Below are 16,229 nucleotides of genomic sequence, written 5' to 3'. Positions count from 1 at the left end.
CAATATTTGTATTCGGAAAGACATTTGAAATGCCGGCAAACCTTCATTCGTAATATGTAAAAGTAGATGGTCTATTATCTATTCCGCAGTATGCGGGCCCGAACGAAAGTCTCAAACAAGTAACCTAGAATCATGAGGTATATAGTGTGCAACCCAGAATGTTCATCAAGAGGTGGAAAGGGGGGCATTAGTCGAGTAACTGTTATGTGATTGGTGTCATGCGTTCATTGAATCATTGACCTGTTGGACAGTATCGCTGCAGAAGCCTGCGATCAGTCGCTCCAGGTCTATCAGTCTATATGGCTTCGTCATGTAGCCCTTCATGCCGACTTTAGAAGCCCGGCTGAGTGCTTCGTCTGTGACATCTGCGCTGACGGCGAGGATGGTAGGTGGTTGCGATGGAAAGGGTGTGGGGGGGTGTGATTGAGTAGACTGAGGGGGGCGGTGGTCGTTGATCATCTGGAATATTTTCGAGGTGGCTTCGTATCCGTCCATCTCGGGCATCCAAAGATCCATGAGTATGACATCGACAGGTTTGGTTTTCTTCTGGCGAGGTCGGGGTTCCGGGACCAGAAAGTCGTTGCTGCGCTCTAAAGGCTTGTTTGTGTAAGCGGACCCATTCTCAGATGTCTGCGACTCGAGGATGTTCTGCATTGTTCGCACGGCTTCTTTTCCGTTGCCGGCTTCGTATATCTCTTGGTAGCCAAGTCGTTTCAGCATGTGGACCAGAACCCGCCTGTTGATCTTATTGTCCTCGGCTACCAGGAAAGTGAGAGGATATTTTTCGCCAAGCTTGCTGTCATGATTTTGCCCGTTAACTGATCCCCTGACAGGTGTCGGGCTGGGCAATGGCCGAGCTGGCGTCGGCGTGCGGGAGAACTCCTCGGTGGGAGCAGGCGTCGGTTCTTGGATCGGTGTTGGTGCAGGCAGTAATGATGGCGATAGCACGGAAGAACCCGGTGTCAGATTGCTCGAGCTGCTAAGCCGTGACGGGTCGCTAATATTTGGTGGGCTTATCAGTTGTGATGATGATGCCAGTGAAGTAATTGCTTCGGGGTGTGTGACGGGAATTCTAATCTCAAATTCAGAGCCCCGGTCAGGGCCTGAAGTTGATGAACGAACGCAGACGAGGTCACCACCCATCTTTCGAGCCAAACCCTTAGCCACAAGAAGCCCTAGTCCTAAGCCATCCTTGCTTCGGGTGATCGATGCATCTTCCCTAGCAAATGGCTTGAAGAGATTAGGTAAGAATGCCATTGGAATGCCGGGACCAGTATCTTGAACATTGATCTGAACCTCGTTGGCTTTGCCAAGTGTAGCCTTGACGTTGATCAGACCATTATTTGTAAACTTTACAGCATTCAAAAAAACGCATGATATCAGCTTCGCCAGATCTCGATCATCCGCGAGCAGTGCATCTGGGACAGTGGAGTCGACAGCCCAGTCTATTGTTTTTGAGTAAACTTCGCCATTAGATGACCGGGACCGGACCTCGATTTTCTCGCCCAAGTCGGTCGAGTTGCTGACCACGAAGTCGGGCCGGCCGCCAACGTGGAGAGATTCGTTCACCACTAAGCGAACAAGATCGCGAAGCTTAGTGAACCGTAGCGCCGAGCCCTGGAAATTGACGTTGATGCCTTCCAACAGAAGATGAGGTGCCGATCTCCGTACAGCTAATGAAGGGCGCGGCTCAACCATGCTAGCCATTACTGCTTCGAGTTGATGAGCAGGAGTGTTGCTGTTGAAAATCTTGTCCGTTTCAAGGACAGCGTTCTTGACCTCCTCGGTGCGCGGGGACACTTCTTTCGGGCTTGATATACGGCGTACTTTTTGCCGCGGAGTCGTTCCATTCATGCTCTCGGGTGGATTGCTCCTTCGACGTTTGTAGGGGTTGACAGTTATGTTACTCCCTTCGATGAATAAATTGGGTCGGTTCTCCGACGTTACAACCGGAGATGTAGCACTTCCGGGAAACTTTATCTCTTGCTCCATCTGGGGGGTTTTCGGGACCTCCATATTCATATCATAAGCATGAACCACATTGTCCGCTGCTTCAACAGCCCGCCTTGCACTATCTACAGTAGATAAACATTAGCGAGGGCCGAAAGTAGTGCGGATTCGCAGTGAATACGTACCTTGAACCATCTCGATGCTTTCCTTGAGCGATTGGAAGACGTACGCCGTTTTCGGTGATGGTTTACCAATCAGTGCTTCTCGCACGGTAGCATGCATAACATCCAACATCCCAACAACTCCCTGCATTGGAGTCCGAAGTTCATGTGAAAGGCTGCGTGCAAACGGTTTGAGATGCTGGGAAGAAAAGTGGGCGGCGCTATGCAAAGAGCCAGGCATTGCATCAAGCATGTTCCCGGAGCTTGAAGTTGCGTCAGGGTTTGATGTGTTTTCGTCGACAATGCTATTGTCCTCCTGGATCCGTTGGACGACTAGATCTTCTAAAGAGAAAAGCACGGTTTTCATGAAGGACCATGAAAGCTTCCGATTCTGCAATCCCAGATCTGACCACATCAAGCCAAGATAAGCAAGGCATTCGTCCCCTGAGAATAATGGGATCGCAAGATAACCCTCCGCAGAAAAGGGCAGTTTATCCTGATCGAACGAAATATACGAACTCAAATTCTCTGGAATCAAGCACGGCTTCTTCATATCCATGTGGGACATGGGATTTCCTCCAGCAAAATATCTGTGCCGCTGAATCCCAGCATTCTGAAATCCATCATTGTAGTAGAAGGTTGTTCCAAAAAGTAGGGGTCTGTGTCCGCCGATTTCTTTAGCTGCTTCCCCATCTCTAACCCTCCGGGCGACGAACGCGTACTGGGCATTGCATAGCAAGGTTATATGTTCCATGAGCTTGCCCCAGAATGCTTCAAGATCCAGTGTTCGTAGCTCTTTCTTCAGCGCTGCTATTTGTTCAATTGCACCAAACTCGGGGCCTCCCGTGCAATGCCCGCCATTCGAGTTTTCGACTTGCGGTTCATCGCTCCAAAAAGTATTGGGTGGCGCTTGCGGAAGGAACGAAAGTGTAGGGCCGGATGCCGATGAATTGGGCCACTCCGGTTCTAGTGAGTCGGGCATGGTTTTTGGAATAGACACGGGGCGAAGTTGAGAACCGCAAAGCCGATGTAAAATAGATTATGGTATAGGAGGGCGCCAGGTAACCGAGGGCGACTGGTAAGAGACCAACGAGTTGCGGGCTACGTCTCTAGAGGGGAGACAGCGCATGGCTTTCTCTGGAGCGCAGTAGCTACGGTCAGTAAAGTGCCCAATCCCGAGCCGATGGTGAATACATACTTCAGTCGCTGTCGGTTTGAGAGACGAACCTCGCAGGCCCGCAGCGAGGTGAGTTGCTCCGCAAGGGCAGGCGACTTCCCAGGAGGAAGTGTAATTGTCGACCCAGGGTAAAATAATTGTGAAGACGTCGTGATGACGGTGAGAGATGGGAATCATCCGAGATCAAAATCCGACAATCGCCGAGCTGGACGAAGAGGGGCCCGGCCGGGAAAAAAAAAGTGGTATTTTGCGAAGTCGAGATAGGTCCTGAATCGCTTAGAAAAGACCAGGGTCGGACTGTATACAAACGGAGACAGGGGGAGGCAAACAGCGGTGGCAAGGCCACTGGGCGAAGAGATGAAGTCGAAGAGGGGAAAGGCAGAGAATTAGCATCAGTGGCTTGTCGAGATGGAGCCGTGATTATTATTGGGGACCGATCGCCCGGTCTAGACACGGGGGCTGTTTGACTGACAGGAGCAGCACTCGGAACAACAGCTTCATAAAATAAGTTGTTAACATAATAATAATAATAATAATGGGTCTGTTGGTCCAGCATTGCCAGGCTGATGGTGGTAGCCCTCCTGCAAGGCTGAGATCGCTGGACTTACTCGGAGTACCTAGTTATACAACGGCAGCACGTGAAACTCTCCTCCGTTATAAAGTCAACCCAGCTTCAGTCTCCTCCCTGATGATCCGTTCCTCTTTTGCATAAGATTGTATCGACTTCATTGTTCTATCAAAATAAATGATGTCTTCAAAGCCATTCAGTATCGCCGTTTGCGATGCGGACTTGGAGCATCTCCACCAGAAACTTAAAGCAACAACCTTCCCAGATGAACTCGACAATGCTGGATGGGATATGGGTGTACCACTGGGAGAGATTAAACGCCTTACGGCTTACTGGAAAGATGGCTTTGACTGGCGAAAGCAGGAGCAAGGATTAAACCAACAACTCAAACAATATATTCTTCCCATGTCCGTCGATGGGTTCGAAAATATAGATCTACACTACATACACCATCCCAGCAAGTCCGCAGACTCCACCCCTCTATTATTCATTCATGGATGTAAAGGCTCCTTCCTGGTAATATAGCCCTTACTACATGCTAAATACAGTTTACAGGGCCCGGAAGTTTCATAGAGGTGACCAAGCTCATTCCACTGCTGACTAGCGGAGACGAGAACAAGCCAGTATTTGATGTCGTAGCCCCATCACTGCCCAACTTTGGCTTCTCCTCAGGTGTCAAAAAGGTACGCAGAAATCATCATAATATCACTCGATCCCTAAACTAAGCTCCCCAGCGAGGATTCGGCCTCAAACAGTATGCCGAGGCCCTGAACAACCTCATGAGAGCCCTAGGCTACAAACAATACGGTACGTCTCCAACAATTTCTCAGCAAAGCTCTCAAAAAATCTCTAACGGCTTGAAGTAATTCAAGGCGGCGACTGGGGCAGCTTCATCTCTCGAACAATGGCCCGTCAATACTCCTCCCAGGTTAAAGCAATCCACCTAAACTTCATGCCTCTCAAGATCCCTATGCCCTGGCAAAACCCGCTCTTCTGCGCCAAAAACCTCCTCACTATCCCCTTCTCTCCAGAAAGCAAAGCGTATCTTTACACAACATTCAGCTACCTCACCAAAGGCAGTGGGTACGCGATACAACAAGCCACACGGCCCCAGACAATAGGATATGCACTCCACGATAGCCCCGTCGCTTTGCTTTCCTGGATATATGATAAGCTGCATCTGTGGACGGATAATTATCCCTGGACAGATGATGAGATTCTTACCTGGGTAAGTATATATCTGTTTTCTGCTGCGGGACCGGCTGCGTCGACGAGGATATACTATGAGACCTCGGAAGATGGATCGATGATGGAGTCGATTTCGCATCCTGCGCCAAGGGGGGTCAAGGTTGGTATGGCGCAGTTTAAGAACGAACTGATGAAATATCCGCCTTCGTGGGCGCAGTTGCTCGGGTATGAAGTGAGAGTTAAGGAGTATCCGACGGGTGGACATTTTGCGGCCTGGGAGGCGCCGGAGTTGCTAGCGGGGGATTTGAGGGAGTTCTTGGGCAAGGGCGGTTTGGCCTTTGGAGTTGTGAAGGGAAGAAATGGAATTGAGTGATCTTGGGCTAATGTTGGCTTAAGTATATATGCCATGTTCTTATGAGTCAGTAGCCCTTGGTTACATGTATGTTTCGCAGATGTCTCTCACGACAAGGGTCAGGCTGTTGTAGTTTGCGATCACTCTAGTTAGCTTTACGAATATTACTACTCAGTATGATGGCTCCGACGCTGCTTTTAACCATTTATTGCAATGGCTAAAGACTTCCATTAAGCAGAAAACAGTATGACTTAATAACTCCACGAGCACATCTAGTCTTGCCGTCCCTTCAGTAGTCGCTGGGTAACCTTGTCCTTCTCTATGATGTACACCTGGGCACCCCAACCGGACAGAGCATCCCTGTCGACCGCACTGAGGAGGGCTTGAGAAATGGTCTCGAACAGGTCTTCTGGGGACTGCACAATTTAGTTAGCAAGCGCCAAGTCTCAACAGCTCAAAGTGCAGACAAAAAGTGACATACGAGATCTGGCTCCCACAATCCTTCACAAGTACCAAAGAGCTGGTCGCTCGCGGTTCCGCTCACAATGAAATCCTTCGCGAAATCGATACACCCGATGCTGTCGAAGCCGCAAATGAAAGGTTTCCCTGTTGTGTTGTTGATACCGGCAATGACGGGGCTAACGAAGTATGCACCAAAGCGTTTCTCGTAGAGCGATGAGCTGACGAGGTTGGCTAGGGTCTGCGGTGCGATGTGTCGTTCCTCGCGAAGGCGGTACATGTTCACTTTAAGGCGGAAGAGGTCTGAAACCGTAGAAACATCCGTTGCAAGACCGGTGAGGCCGAGATATGTTCCGGGGGCATAGTTGAAGATCTTGGGGAAGTTGTTGGAGACGGTCAGGGCTTGCATTCCGAGTCGGAGATCGCACGCGATTGCGACGCAGTCTTTGCCGACCATGGCGACGCAGGCACCGCCATCTGTAGAGTATGGGTTAGTTTATCGTTGTATATGGTAGAGAGAGAAAGGAGTTTTGGGAAAGGCATACTGATATCGAACGGGGAGCTCTGGAGGAGTCGGTCAGCTAAGTCATTGGTGAAAGGCGAATAGCAGGCACACTTACCATGATGAAGGAGAAATGAGGATTTGAAACAAAACCAAAATCAAACAGAAGGTAGAGTGAGTGATAGAGAGCGGAGAACGAGAAGAGGTGGTGGGAGGAGGAGGAGGAGGATGGAGATCGGAGAGGTGCAAGCGTGGATGGAGGATGAAGCTCTCTCAGGTGTCTCTAGCCGTAGGTAAGGTGTCTGGCCTCTCAGCTTCTCCCGATGACGCGCCACCCGCTGCCTGCTCTGCTCCTCAGCTCCTCATCCTAGGGCCTCAACCGACCATTTTCGCCGCATTTTTATTGTTTTCTTTCGGGATAGTGTGTGATCTCGATTACATATCTTGAATATCTTCTGCTGAGGTTACAACTCTCTCCCTCTGGGCTTCCTGTCCGCCCCGGTCATCAACCCCGCAATACTTTGACCCTCTACCATGAGCTCTCATGTTGTCGTGCTCGACTCATCAGCTCGAAGAGCTACAATCAAAACAACTCCCGGGAAATATCTTACAGATGTGTTACAGGAAGCTTGCCGGAAACTAGGTCTGGACGCCAGTCAATATGGGTTGAAGTAAGGCTAAAAAACATATGCGGAAATAAGCCGCCTGCTAATTCTCTGGCTCGTTCCTAGGCACAAGAGTAAACAACTCGATTTATCCCTGGCTTTCCGGCTCTCAGGGCTCTCACCCGGTGCGAAGTTGGAGCTTGTGCAGCTTTCCCGATCCCCGTCCGTCGTCACAGTAGCCATTCAACTTCCGGAATCCGAAGCTCGAGGAGCCCCAAATGGACGGCTGATGGACAAATTCCCCAGTACAACAAGTATCTGGATGATCATTCGCAAGTTTGAAGCGGGTGTCGCAGGAAGTACGGCTATTCGGAATCTCACAGGCCGTGGTGTACCTGTTGTCGAGGGAGCAGGGTCTGGGCGATTGTTCTACGAGACTCCGGTAGTACAGATCATGAATCGCGAGGTGTCTACATTACCAGACTTCCAAAAAACCCTAGCACAGCTAGGGTTCAATAGCGGAAATGTTCTGCTACGGCTGAGCTTCCGCCGAACAGACCAGCCACTTGACGAAGCCATGACACAGATTCACGAATACTTCAAATCACCCGAAGACGCGGTTGAAGAGACATCCGCATCCCGGTCGGAAGCAGAGAAGCAGGAAATTGATCCACAAGATATTGAGCCACCTGTTCCTGATTCCAACGCCATTGCAGCCGATGTTACCACAAGCCAACAACCTCAAACAGTACATCCGGGGACCACCTTACACCCTTCTTCTCAACAGTCCGAAGCTCCGTCAGATCCATCTCGCCCTGTTACCGTATACGCCCCTCCTTCTAGGAAGACGCCCCAGGCTGCTCAAACCGCCTACAATGACTCCGACTATGTCCCCTCAGTCGAACACGCCCAAGTACACCAGCGGCGACTACAAGCAGCCAGCAAGAACACACGTCTCCTATCAGACGCCGAAATTGCCGCAGCCGCAGCAGCAGAGGAACAACGGCGCGCAGCCGTCAAGGAAGTTGAGGTGAAAGTCCGACTACCAGATCAGAGCCAAATAGTCTCCAAATTTGGGCAGCAGGACACGAGCAAAACGCTCTACGGCTTCGTCCGCAGCTGCCTCGCATCGCCATATGCAACCGAGAAATTCATCCTAACAAGCTTCTCAGGGCCCTCTGCACAGAAATCTCACAAACTAAACGTCCCTTTCCAAATCGTCCTCCTGGATTCCGACCAGAGCTTCCTCATCAAGGACCACGGCATGACCGGTCGTGTGCTCGTCAATTTCTCTTGGGATGACACTGCATCCGCTGCAACACGACAAAGCCGCTCCGGATTGCTGAAGACAGAACTTCAGACCAAAGCGCAAGAACACAAGATCCAAGAGCCACCGGAGATTATGGATACGTCTCCGGACTTCCCAACTCCTCTTAAGCCAAGTGATGCAAATGCCCAGAACGGCGAGAAGTCTAGTTCGCGCAAAGTCCCAAAGTGGCTGAAACTACCAGGGAAGAAATAGATCGCCGAGTGGTTACGGGGTGGGGAAACCGGTCTTATTTATGAGATAGCTGTAAATAATGAATGAAACGAGAAGTGACACCGGCCATGGCTGACTGGATTTTCAATTATGTTAAGTTACCTTGGTACTCGCAAAAAACCAAAGCCTGGCCATGTAGCGGAATGAGAAAATGAAGTAAGAGAACCAGTCAATTGCCCAGTGGTATTTAGTATCGTATTCCGCATTTTCACGTTTCCGCCTAATCCTCCGACCCCTTCTCACTAGGGCTGTAGTGAGGAGAGCAGGTAGGCCTCAAAAGTCAGAGTCCCCCGGCCCTTCCAACCTCCTAAGCACATCACATAACACCACGCCAAGCAAGTATGTCCGCGTCCCGACCATCCTCAGACAGTCATGACATCCATGATCTCACTTTTTGAAATTTGTTTTCATTCAACTCGTTCTCGGCTAATACGGGGGAGTGACAATAGACAGTAGGTAGAAGAGAAGAAAATGAAATTTTATTTTTCAAATCTCAAATTTAATGAGCACCAACACGGCGGGCCTCGGCGATGACGCGCTGCATGTCCTCGACCTTTCTCTTGCCGCGGGTGAAGGTACCGAGCTATATTAATAGCATGTTAGCCGAATTGTTCTGCATGATGCTCAGAGGGATCCGGGGAGGGATGTATTCAGAGAGGTAGTTTGAGCAAAACAGAGCAGTGACGATTGAAAAATCAACTGATCGAATAGATCTGATGTCCCGACACTCTCGCCGAATACACCAGCCCTGATCCAAAGTTCACACGTACCCTCTTCTTAGCGAGCTTGCGGGCACGCTTGTCCTGAGCGTTCCTCAGAAGTTCGATGACACGGCGCTCATAGGGAGCGAGACCGACGACCTCACGGGCGATGTCGCGAACGAAAGCGGTGCGGCGGGAGGCCTTGCCCTTGGAGCGGCTGATGCGGGTCTTGGGGGTGTTAAGGGCGGTGGTTTTCTGTAAGGTAGTGGGTTAGTTTTGAGTCTGCCTGAATATATTGCTCAGACTTCGGATGGATGGCTGGATAGGAGGAATCGTTGTTGGCAGTGTTCGTGAGATTTGAGTCAAGTCGGAGTTGAGTGGCCGGGTTGAGACTGGGCGTGCTAAAGCATGTGTGACTGGCATCGTTGTTTTTTCCTTGCACTAAAAATCCGATTCAATGCGCGCATATTGTCTTGCCGTAAAGCTCGTTCCATTTCCAACACGAACACTCTGAGTGTTTCCATTTCCACCTCCGCTTGTTCGAAATTCGTTGACTCCGATTCGAATGCTGAACATGTAACGTATACTCGATCGCTGCTCGTTTCGTGCAAATCGTCTCGATAGGACTCAATTCAATTCGACTCCGACAATTTCCTCCATCCATCCATCCATCACCCAAGCCTTCACAAAATGTCAAGGAAAAAGGAATACGTACGTGGCCCTTGTTGAGACCAACCGCAATACCGGAGCGTTCTTGAGCCATCTCGACGGGATAATCGGGACTGGGTTGTCGACAGGGAGGTTGCTGGGTGGTGAAGTCGTTGGTGCGGAGACTTAATCTTTCTGATCTCCAATGTTCGGTGGGTCACGTGCTGACTGAGAATTTACTCCATAGTATGTGCGATCAGGGCTTAGGGCTTGCACCATGGCACGGAACTCTTTGATGCCTTAGGGCATCAATCGAGGACTTCCCCCCGGGAATAGGGGATACCCGTTCTAGGGCTGTATAGGAGGAATTTCCAGAACTTGGAATCCCATTAGATAGTTTAAGCTATGATACCGGTCCAGACTCTACATCTACTTCCACGATCTTGAGTATCGCCCCTGCCCGAACCTGCCTACCCCCATCGCCCCCTGTAGCTTCCCCATTCAGAATCCCCTCAACAGGGGTTCTACTCCCTTCAGCTCTCGCTTCAGACGTCGCATAACTAGGCCCAGAGAAGATCTGTGTCCTTTCATCATCTAGCTCGCACGCATCGTCACCGGATGCCTCCGTATTAAACAGGTCATGGGCCAATCGACGCTTTCGACCGCGTGATAGAACATACGCTTCTGTTGGTTTCTCCCAGGATCGGCCTTGGCTGGATGACCTTCTTGTGCGACTGATCCCGGAAATTATAGATCGTGCTTTACTAAAAAAGTGGCGCATAAAGGTTGGGAGCGCGGGAAGACAGCTGGCGATTATTCCGCAGGTGATCTCGGCAGCGCTGGGATGGTTAGTAAGTTTGGTCTTTTGGGCAGGATGGGCGCTTTCCAGAATGACATACGTCCAGAGAAACTCGGAGTACCAGTCGTATGTCTTATCGGTGGTGTTTCTGTGTCTGACGCTGACCTCGAGGCGCATTATGCTGGCAAAGCACCCGCTAGAGTATCATCAGCAATTCGCGCCAGTGCTACACACTAGATTCAGGACTTACAAGATACCGGCAGCAAATATAGTAGAGATCCCCAGCTTCTTCCTCTTTGACATCTGAAGCCGCCAGACACAAACAATCGGTACGCAGAGCATCATCAGATCAGAAGCCACATTGATGGCAGCCGTTATGAGGATCACAATATTAATATTGATGCAATGACCGGGAGTTGCAGGATCCCAGATCTTCGAGCGCGGTGTGCACTGGAAAATCTTCAGGAAGAAGTTTGCTAAGTAGAAGGCGAGATTGAACCCAATCAGTAGCTGTATGACCCAGTATGTCCTGCCTTTGTGAGACGGTGCAAAGACACGCAGATACAGGAGGAAAATGGATAGTTTGGTAAGAAATATGAGGGGGGCGTAGACGATTTGCGATGCATTGGCTAGCTGTATAAACAATATGTTAATAGAGATTCTAGCCTGCTTGTCAGTGGAGGGGTGACCTTTGCGAACTCTCGTAGATCAGATGGCGCGACTGTATCTTGATGAGTCCCATTCCCATGCTTGTCTGCTTCAAACGTGACCACGGCGTAGGCTATTAACCCAAGCTAATGAAGCGCAGTTAGCGAACGGCCTTGTCGCTGGAGGTTAGCCGAGATTAGGCCTTACCCAAGCTAAGAAGCATGTAACTATGGAAGTTGTCTTAGCATATTATACTTCTCAAAACGATTAAATATACATACAATCATCCCACCCCGGCGTCCTGATGACCAAACCCTTTGTGTACATCCGCATCCCAACACAAAGACTACTAACGGCAAGACAAACCGTCTGCGTAACAATATCCCACGTTCGCACCGAGTCCCGATAGTCATAAGACCGGGCAATAAGCCTCTGGCCGGCGGCGACGCGAGGAAGCGCCCAGGTATCAGTCGTCATTGTGTTGACAAATTTGACAAATCTCAGGCGCAACCAACGGTTTATTAAGAGGGGCTAGAATGACACCAAATATATCGCACGGGTGAGCTAAGCCCAAGTAAGATCGGAATGTCATCTTCAAGAAGAGTTTCGGACCGTGAACCTTGAAGGTCCGAAAGGGGAGAGTCAGTGGAGAGACTGGAGAGAAAGCGCGAGTAGTTTGCAGATGTAACGATGGCGGTCCGTCGAAGAAGCAAGCTCGAGCTGATCGTCGTCTCCTCTCATCATCGACATCAACCTGGGGAGTTGATTTGGGCGCCAGACAGGGATGCGAGTCGTTGCTATGCTTACTTGCGTCAAATGGTTCGCTAGTTGGGCTGCGGTGCAACCCTCCCTTTGGCGTCCGTTGGTTGTTTGTGAGACAGGAGGCGTGTTGGGCGATGATCATTTGCCTGCAGTGGCATTAGCATGGAAGCCAGATGGCGAGCGAGAGGAATGCGGTTTTTTTTTTTTTTTGGAAGGACAGCTGGAGCAATCAAGGGGTGGGAAGCACGAGACAAGCATGGTGGTAGATGGGCACTGGGAGTGGGCGCCCTTGCTTGCAAATGGTAATGCAGGCATCTTCAATTTCTCTAGCCTCGTCGGAGTGTGCCAGTTGCTAGTGTACTCGGTGTTTGGAGACATGGCATGACGACAAGGGTGGTTGAACTCCGATGCGGGGATACGAGGGTCTTCCCAGCGAGAGAAGAAGCAAAACCGGGAAATGCCAATGCACAAAGTCCTAGGATTCAGTAGGTAGATTCATCGGATTCAAGACCGCGCTCTATATTGTCGGATAATAAATATACTATATGCCAAGAAATCATAGCCTTACAGTCTCACTCCAATGACTCCACCAAGAGCCTCGTCCCAGCTTTCCATCAAATCACCGCAGAAGAGTTCTAATGCAGATGTATCAAGCGTCTTCTCCAACTCGCTGCGGAGTTGTGAGCTATCATCACCAGTGCCACTGCCAGCCACAACAAGGTCGATCAGAGAGCCAAGCTTTCCTGACTCCGAGACCTGCCGCTTTAGTATGCGGATATTAACTAGGGCGTCCTGGTGTACGTTGCGCGCTAACTCCAGCAAGCTTTCAACGCGATCTTTAGGCAACTTGGTACCCTTGCCTTTCTTTGATGCAGTTGAGCACAAAGACATCAACGCCTTGAGGGAGTCAAGGATGCTGTAAATGCTGTGGAAGAAGCGCCACGTTGGAGCATATGGAGCATCTGACTGCAAGAAGATGGTTGTCTCAGAAATTAACGGCGAAACATTGCTGCCCTTCGTAGACAGGGCTTCCAGTGTCGAGTTCAGCCATTCCTCTATCTGACCAAGACTTTCATCGACTTGCTCTGAGCCAACGGACTTTGATCCGCTCATATAGACAGCCAACTTCAACAGGCTTAGGTTTGTGTTTGTAGACTCAATTTCTGACGTAGTCATTTCAGACTCAGGGTTGACCCCCACAAGGTCTTCAAGTTCAGGGATTTCTAGCGTTGTTTGGATCGGCTTTTGCGCAGCCAGATCCTTAAGGAGCCCCAGCAGTCGATCGGTCATTTGCGCTGACCGCACCCATTGTTCCTGAGCTTGTTAGCTACGTTCCAATATCGCGGATATGACAAGAACACGTACCTTTGGCAGGGGACCTACACGAACTAACTGCTCGAAAGTAGGCTGACCAGGAGCTTCACAGTTCATGAATGCATCAAATCGACGTTGGTCAATCAATGGCGAGGGATCTCTCGCTGAGGAGTAGTCATGTTAGCATATTGAAACTAAGGTCCAAAAGCAGAACTGACCCATTTCATCGTAACGAGACACTGGATCTCCACCAGCAAGCCTTTGCACCCGCTTCACTTCTAGTGCCCACATCCTGCGGCAGATGCTCTGTCGAAGCCGTCTTTGAAGCTCAATAGTCCCCTCAACGTTCACGTAGCTGCCGTAATCCAAGCCGTTGGTGCGATGTCTGTTTGACGTCACATTGGCACTTAGGTAGAATATCATTGCCTGCACAAATGCAGATTGAGGGTTAAAGTCTTTGTATTCTGCACCCTCAACTGGCGGTGCGGAATGCGGGTGGACGGTCGCGAGACGCGTAAAGAGATTGTGAGCGACTGTCTCGAACTGCATTTGCTTGACAGACATCTTGCTGAACGTTTTTAAGGCAAGCGAGCCCGCACCTAGACGAAGATAAAGTCGCACGAGGAGGAGCAATGCTTGATAGTTATGAGGCGAGTCCACCACTAGACGCTCTAGTAATGCGGCGGCGCGGATGAGCATCACATCCGGAATTGTTTCCTGTTTGCTCGAGACCCAGTTGCTGCTGAAGCGAATCAAAGCCATCGCTGCGAGAATACACAGGTCATCACTCGGTTGACTTTCGATAGTAGACGGGGTAGAGGTGCGGTCAGGGCGCCCAACTTGGCGATACTCATTCAAGCAGCGCGAAACGAGGTCTTCCACTTGTTCCCTGGAGACCTTGGCCGCATCCGCAGACATCAAGGAACAGTATTCCAGCTTCACAGAATTAATGTTTGCCACCCCTTTGTGTGGACCAGTTTCCTTCAGGCAAATGTTAGCAAAGGGATAACCACAATTCTAACGTACATACCCCGTTCTGAGTAGAAGCTTGTGCAGCATAATCCACTAACTTGGCGATGAAATTCTTTTCCAAAGAAGGTAGATAACTCAAAAGATCACCAAAGCAATAGAGCTTGTTTTTGCTATGATCAAAATATGCCTGGCAAGCAGACAATAGTTCATCCTGTGTCACAGCTCCTGACTTGAAGCTAAAATGGGTCAAATCGAGTCGGGCTAATTGCGCGTTCCTAGACTTGGGCTGGGCCGCAATAAACTCCGAAATGAACTTTTGCGTCTCCGAGGTTGCCCTGAAAAATCATTCTGTCAGTCACGGCTAGTTTGGAAGATATAGGAAAGTATTACTCGTCGGTGTTGAGCTTCTGCGCAGCGGTCACCAGTAAATGCCAAACTGCCCAGTCATCACGTTCCTGAAGAGCCTTTTTCTCCTCTTCAGTGGTGGGAATAGCAAGAAGCTCCTTAGCATATGACAAGCCTTCAGTCCACATCTCGGCATTTTCCAAGCTAGAGAGCTTGACGCCGACAAAAGACCAGTCGTTCTGGACGAGCTTGGACTTGATTCCCAGGTTGTCACTGTCCAAGATCTTGACGATCTCGCCGTGTCGTCCTTGCGATTCGTAGATTTTAACAAGTAGCAATAGCTCCTCGGCTGATTGTATAGCTCTAGGAGGGCTCAGTAATTCCTTCTACATGATTGGGCACAAATATTATTATCCTGGCTCCGAAAGAGTCCTGAAAATAGAGGGGGCGTAGTGTATAAAAGGCATAAGACGGGGTAACACACCAGATCAGATGGAACGCTTTCTGCGGCTTTGGAGACCATGCGGTAGGCAAGGGTTCCAAAGAGTTTACGGTCCATATCTGAGCTTGCTTCGTCGGCAGCAATAAGATAGCAGAGGAAGATGGCCCAGATATAGTACTTCCGCTTCTTCGGGAAGTTGTTCTGCAGTGACATAGCAGCCTAAACAGCGTCTCAATGAGCACCGTACGTATGGATCTGAAGCCATAATGATATGCATGAGCTCTGTCCTCGTACCTTCTGTGCTGACTTCCAATCGTCTCCTTCGAATGCGAGGTTGAACCACCTCGTTTGTATGTCACGAAGCTGCGGCTTCGCTTTCGCAGCCCTCTCCCATATGCCCCTTATAGTCTCTTCTTGCCCACCCATCTTCTGCAGCGTCTCGTACAAAATATCCAATGTGTCGAGGTCGGTCACCGCTGGGTCAGCTTTGCACAGCTGCAGAGTCTCCGCGGAACCTTTCTGGTGATGAACTTCGTCGGCGTGACGAAGAAGAATCTGCGCCCTCCATGCCTATGCAAAAGCAGCGTATGAGTTAGCACTTGCACCGAGTCAACGAATTGGGAAGCAAATAAAGAGCTTGGAAATGGAAAGACAGTGACATGGTGAACCTAAGCCGAAAGAAAGCATACCTTGAGAAATGGCGTATCCTCACCCTTCTTGATTCTCTTCTCGATCAACTGTAGCGCCTGCTTCAAGTTTTGGCCGTCAATGGCATCCTCAATTTGCTTATTCCGCCGCTGGAAAACGGCGTCATTAGTGGACATGGCGGACAGCAGTCGCAGCTTGGAGTAATTCTAATATATGGATTCAGTCCGAAAATAAATCGTAATCAAATAATGAAACAATAAGCAAGAAAGTGGACGTATGCTGCGCGAATCAGGCACAGCACACGAAGTGCGGGGAAGGGAGTCGAGGGATGATGAGGGGGGAATATTTCTCTAGCTCTTCATTCTGCGGTTTAGCCAAAAGTGGGCGGGGAAATCTTCGTACAAGGCGGAACCTTGGCGGTGATCCAACCAGAGGAACTATAGCCCCA

The 16,229-nt window shown here is 50.0% G+C and overlaps 7 protein-coding genes across 7 annotated transcripts; 3 read left to right on the top strand and 4 right to left on the bottom strand.

Moving 5' to 3' along the window:
• BJY04DRAFT_229743 (uncharacterized protein) lies at positions 1-3,093 on the bottom strand (the record flags this gene model as incomplete). The annotated part of the gene is made up of 2 exons (XM_073719128.1): positions 1-2,075; positions 2,136-3,093. The coding sequence occupies 2 exons, from the start codon at positions 3,091-3,093 to the stop codon at positions 217-219; spliced, it is 2,817 nt and encodes a 938-aa protein (XP_073568338.1). The 3' UTR covers positions 1-216.
• Positions 3,094-3,913: 820 nt separating this feature from the next.
• BJY04DRAFT_110283 (epoxide hydrolase) lies at positions 3,914-5,634 on the top strand. The gene is made up of 4 exons (XM_073708130.1): positions 3,914-4,355; positions 4,412-4,539; positions 4,591-4,663; positions 4,720-5,634. Exons 1-4 carry the CDS (start codon positions 4,034-4,036, stop codon positions 5,415-5,417), a joined length of 1,221 nt encoding a protein of 406 aa, XP_073568337.1. The 5' UTR covers positions 3,914-4,033; the 3' UTR covers positions 5,418-5,634.
• pup3 (proteasome core particle subunit beta 3) lies at positions 5,543-6,622 on the bottom strand. The gene is made up of 4 exons (XM_073708129.1): positions 6,476-6,622; positions 6,401-6,419; positions 5,878-6,332; positions 5,543-5,812 (listed from the first exon to the last, which is right to left on the bottom strand). Exons 1-4 carry the CDS (start codon positions 6,476-6,478, stop codon positions 5,669-5,671), a joined length of 621 nt encoding a protein of 206 aa, XP_073568336.1. The 5' UTR covers positions 6,479-6,622; the 3' UTR covers positions 5,543-5,668.
• A 79-nt stretch (positions 6,623-6,701) lies between these two features.
• BJY04DRAFT_110269 (putative UBX domain protein) lies at positions 6,702-9,093 on the top strand. The gene is made up of 2 exons (XM_073708128.1): positions 6,702-7,028; positions 7,089-9,093. Exons 1-2 carry the CDS (start codon positions 6,892-6,894, stop codon positions 8,482-8,484), a joined length of 1,533 nt encoding a protein of 510 aa, XP_073568335.1. The 5' UTR covers positions 6,702-6,891; the 3' UTR covers positions 8,485-9,093.
• On the bottom strand, positions 9,002-11,775 carry BJY04DRAFT_209207 (ribosomal protein L36e-domain-containing protein; the record flags this gene model as incomplete). Its single annotated transcript, XM_073714091.1, has 8 exons — positions 9,002-9,085; positions 9,273-9,458; positions 9,919-9,985; positions 10,274-10,690; positions 10,751-10,846; positions 10,901-11,283; positions 11,340-11,431; positions 11,580-11,775. The coding sequence occupies 8 exons, from the start codon at positions 11,773-11,775 to the stop codon at positions 9,002-9,004; spliced, it is 1,521 nt and encodes a 506-aa protein (XP_073568334.1).
• A 123-nt stretch (positions 11,776-11,898) lies between these two features.
• On the top strand, positions 11,899-12,534 carry BJY04DRAFT_110206 (uncharacterized protein). Its single transcript, XM_073708126.1, has one exon. The coding sequence runs from the start codon at positions 12,083-12,085 to the stop codon at positions 12,443-12,445; it is 363 nt and encodes a 120-aa protein (XP_073568333.1). The 5' UTR covers positions 11,899-12,082; the 3' UTR covers positions 12,446-12,534.
• On the bottom strand, positions 12,535-16,077 carry BJY04DRAFT_110239 (MDM20/NAA25 family protein). Its single transcript, XM_073708127.1, has 8 exons — positions 15,823-16,077; positions 15,428-15,703; positions 15,176-15,352; positions 14,737-15,077; positions 14,405-14,681; positions 13,593-14,355; positions 13,426-13,538; positions 12,535-13,374 (listed from the first exon to the last, which is right to left on the bottom strand). Exons 1-8 carry the CDS (start codon positions 15,955-15,957, stop codon positions 12,625-12,627), a joined length of 2,832 nt encoding a protein of 943 aa, XP_073568332.1. The 5' UTR covers positions 15,958-16,077; the 3' UTR covers positions 12,535-12,624.
• Positions 16,078-16,229: the final 152 nt, after the last annotated feature.

Source organism: Aspergillus karnatakaensis, assembly GCF_047715665.1.
Source record: "Aspergillus karnatakaensis strain CBS 102800 unplaced genomic scaffold BJY04scaffold_45, whole genome shotgun sequence".
NCBI lineage: Eukaryota > Fungi > Ascomycota > Eurotiomycetes > Eurotiales > Aspergillaceae > Aspergillus > Aspergillus karnatakaensis.
Note: the sequence above shows the minus strand (reverse complement) of the source record. Positions and strands in the feature narration are given on the sequence as shown.

Excerpts from the sequence above, each read along its gene's own strand:
- BJY04DRAFT_110283 (XM_073708130.1), top strand. The coding sequence starts at position 4,034 with ATGATGTCTTCAAAGCCATTCAGTATCGCCGTTTGCGATGCGGACTTG. Across the intron at positions 4,540-4,590 it reads TCTCCTCAGGTGTCAAAAAG|CGAGGATTCGGCCTCAAACA; the intron begins GTACGCAGAAAT and ends TAAGCTCCCCAG. Across the intron at positions 4,664-4,719 it reads CCTAGGCTACAAACAATACG|TAATTCAAGGCGGCGACTGG; the intron begins GTACGTCTCCAA and ends AACGGCTTGAAG.
- pup3 (XM_073708129.1), bottom strand. Across the intron at positions 5,813-5,877 it reads GATTGTGGGAGCCAGATCTC|TCCCCAGAAGACCTGTTCGA; the intron begins GTATGTCACTTT and ends TAAATTGTGCAG.
- BJY04DRAFT_110269 (XM_073708128.1), top strand. The coding sequence starts at position 6,892 with ATGAGCTCTCATGTTGTCGTGCTCGACTCATCAGCTCGAAGAGCTACA. Across the intron at positions 7,029-7,088 it reads GCCAGTCAATATGGGTTGAA|GCACAAGAGTAAACAACTCG; the intron begins GTAAGGCTAAAA and ends GCTCGTTCCTAG.
- BJY04DRAFT_110206 (XM_073708126.1), top strand. The coding sequence starts at position 12,083 with ATGCGAGTCGTTGCTATGCTTACTTGCGTCAAATGGTTCGCTAGTTGG.
- BJY04DRAFT_110239 (XM_073708127.1), bottom strand. The coding sequence starts at position 15,957 with ATGTCCACTAATGACGCCGTTTTCCAGCGGCGGAATAAGCAAATTGAG. Across the intron at positions 14,682-14,736 it reads CAGAAGCTCAACACCGACGA|GGCAACCTCGGAGACGCAAA; the intron begins GTAATACTTTCC and ends ATGATTTTTCAG. Across the intron at positions 13,375-13,425 it reads GTGTAGGTCCCCTGCCAAAG|GAACAATGGGTGCGGTCAGC; the intron begins GTACGTGTTCTT and ends TAACAAGCTCAG.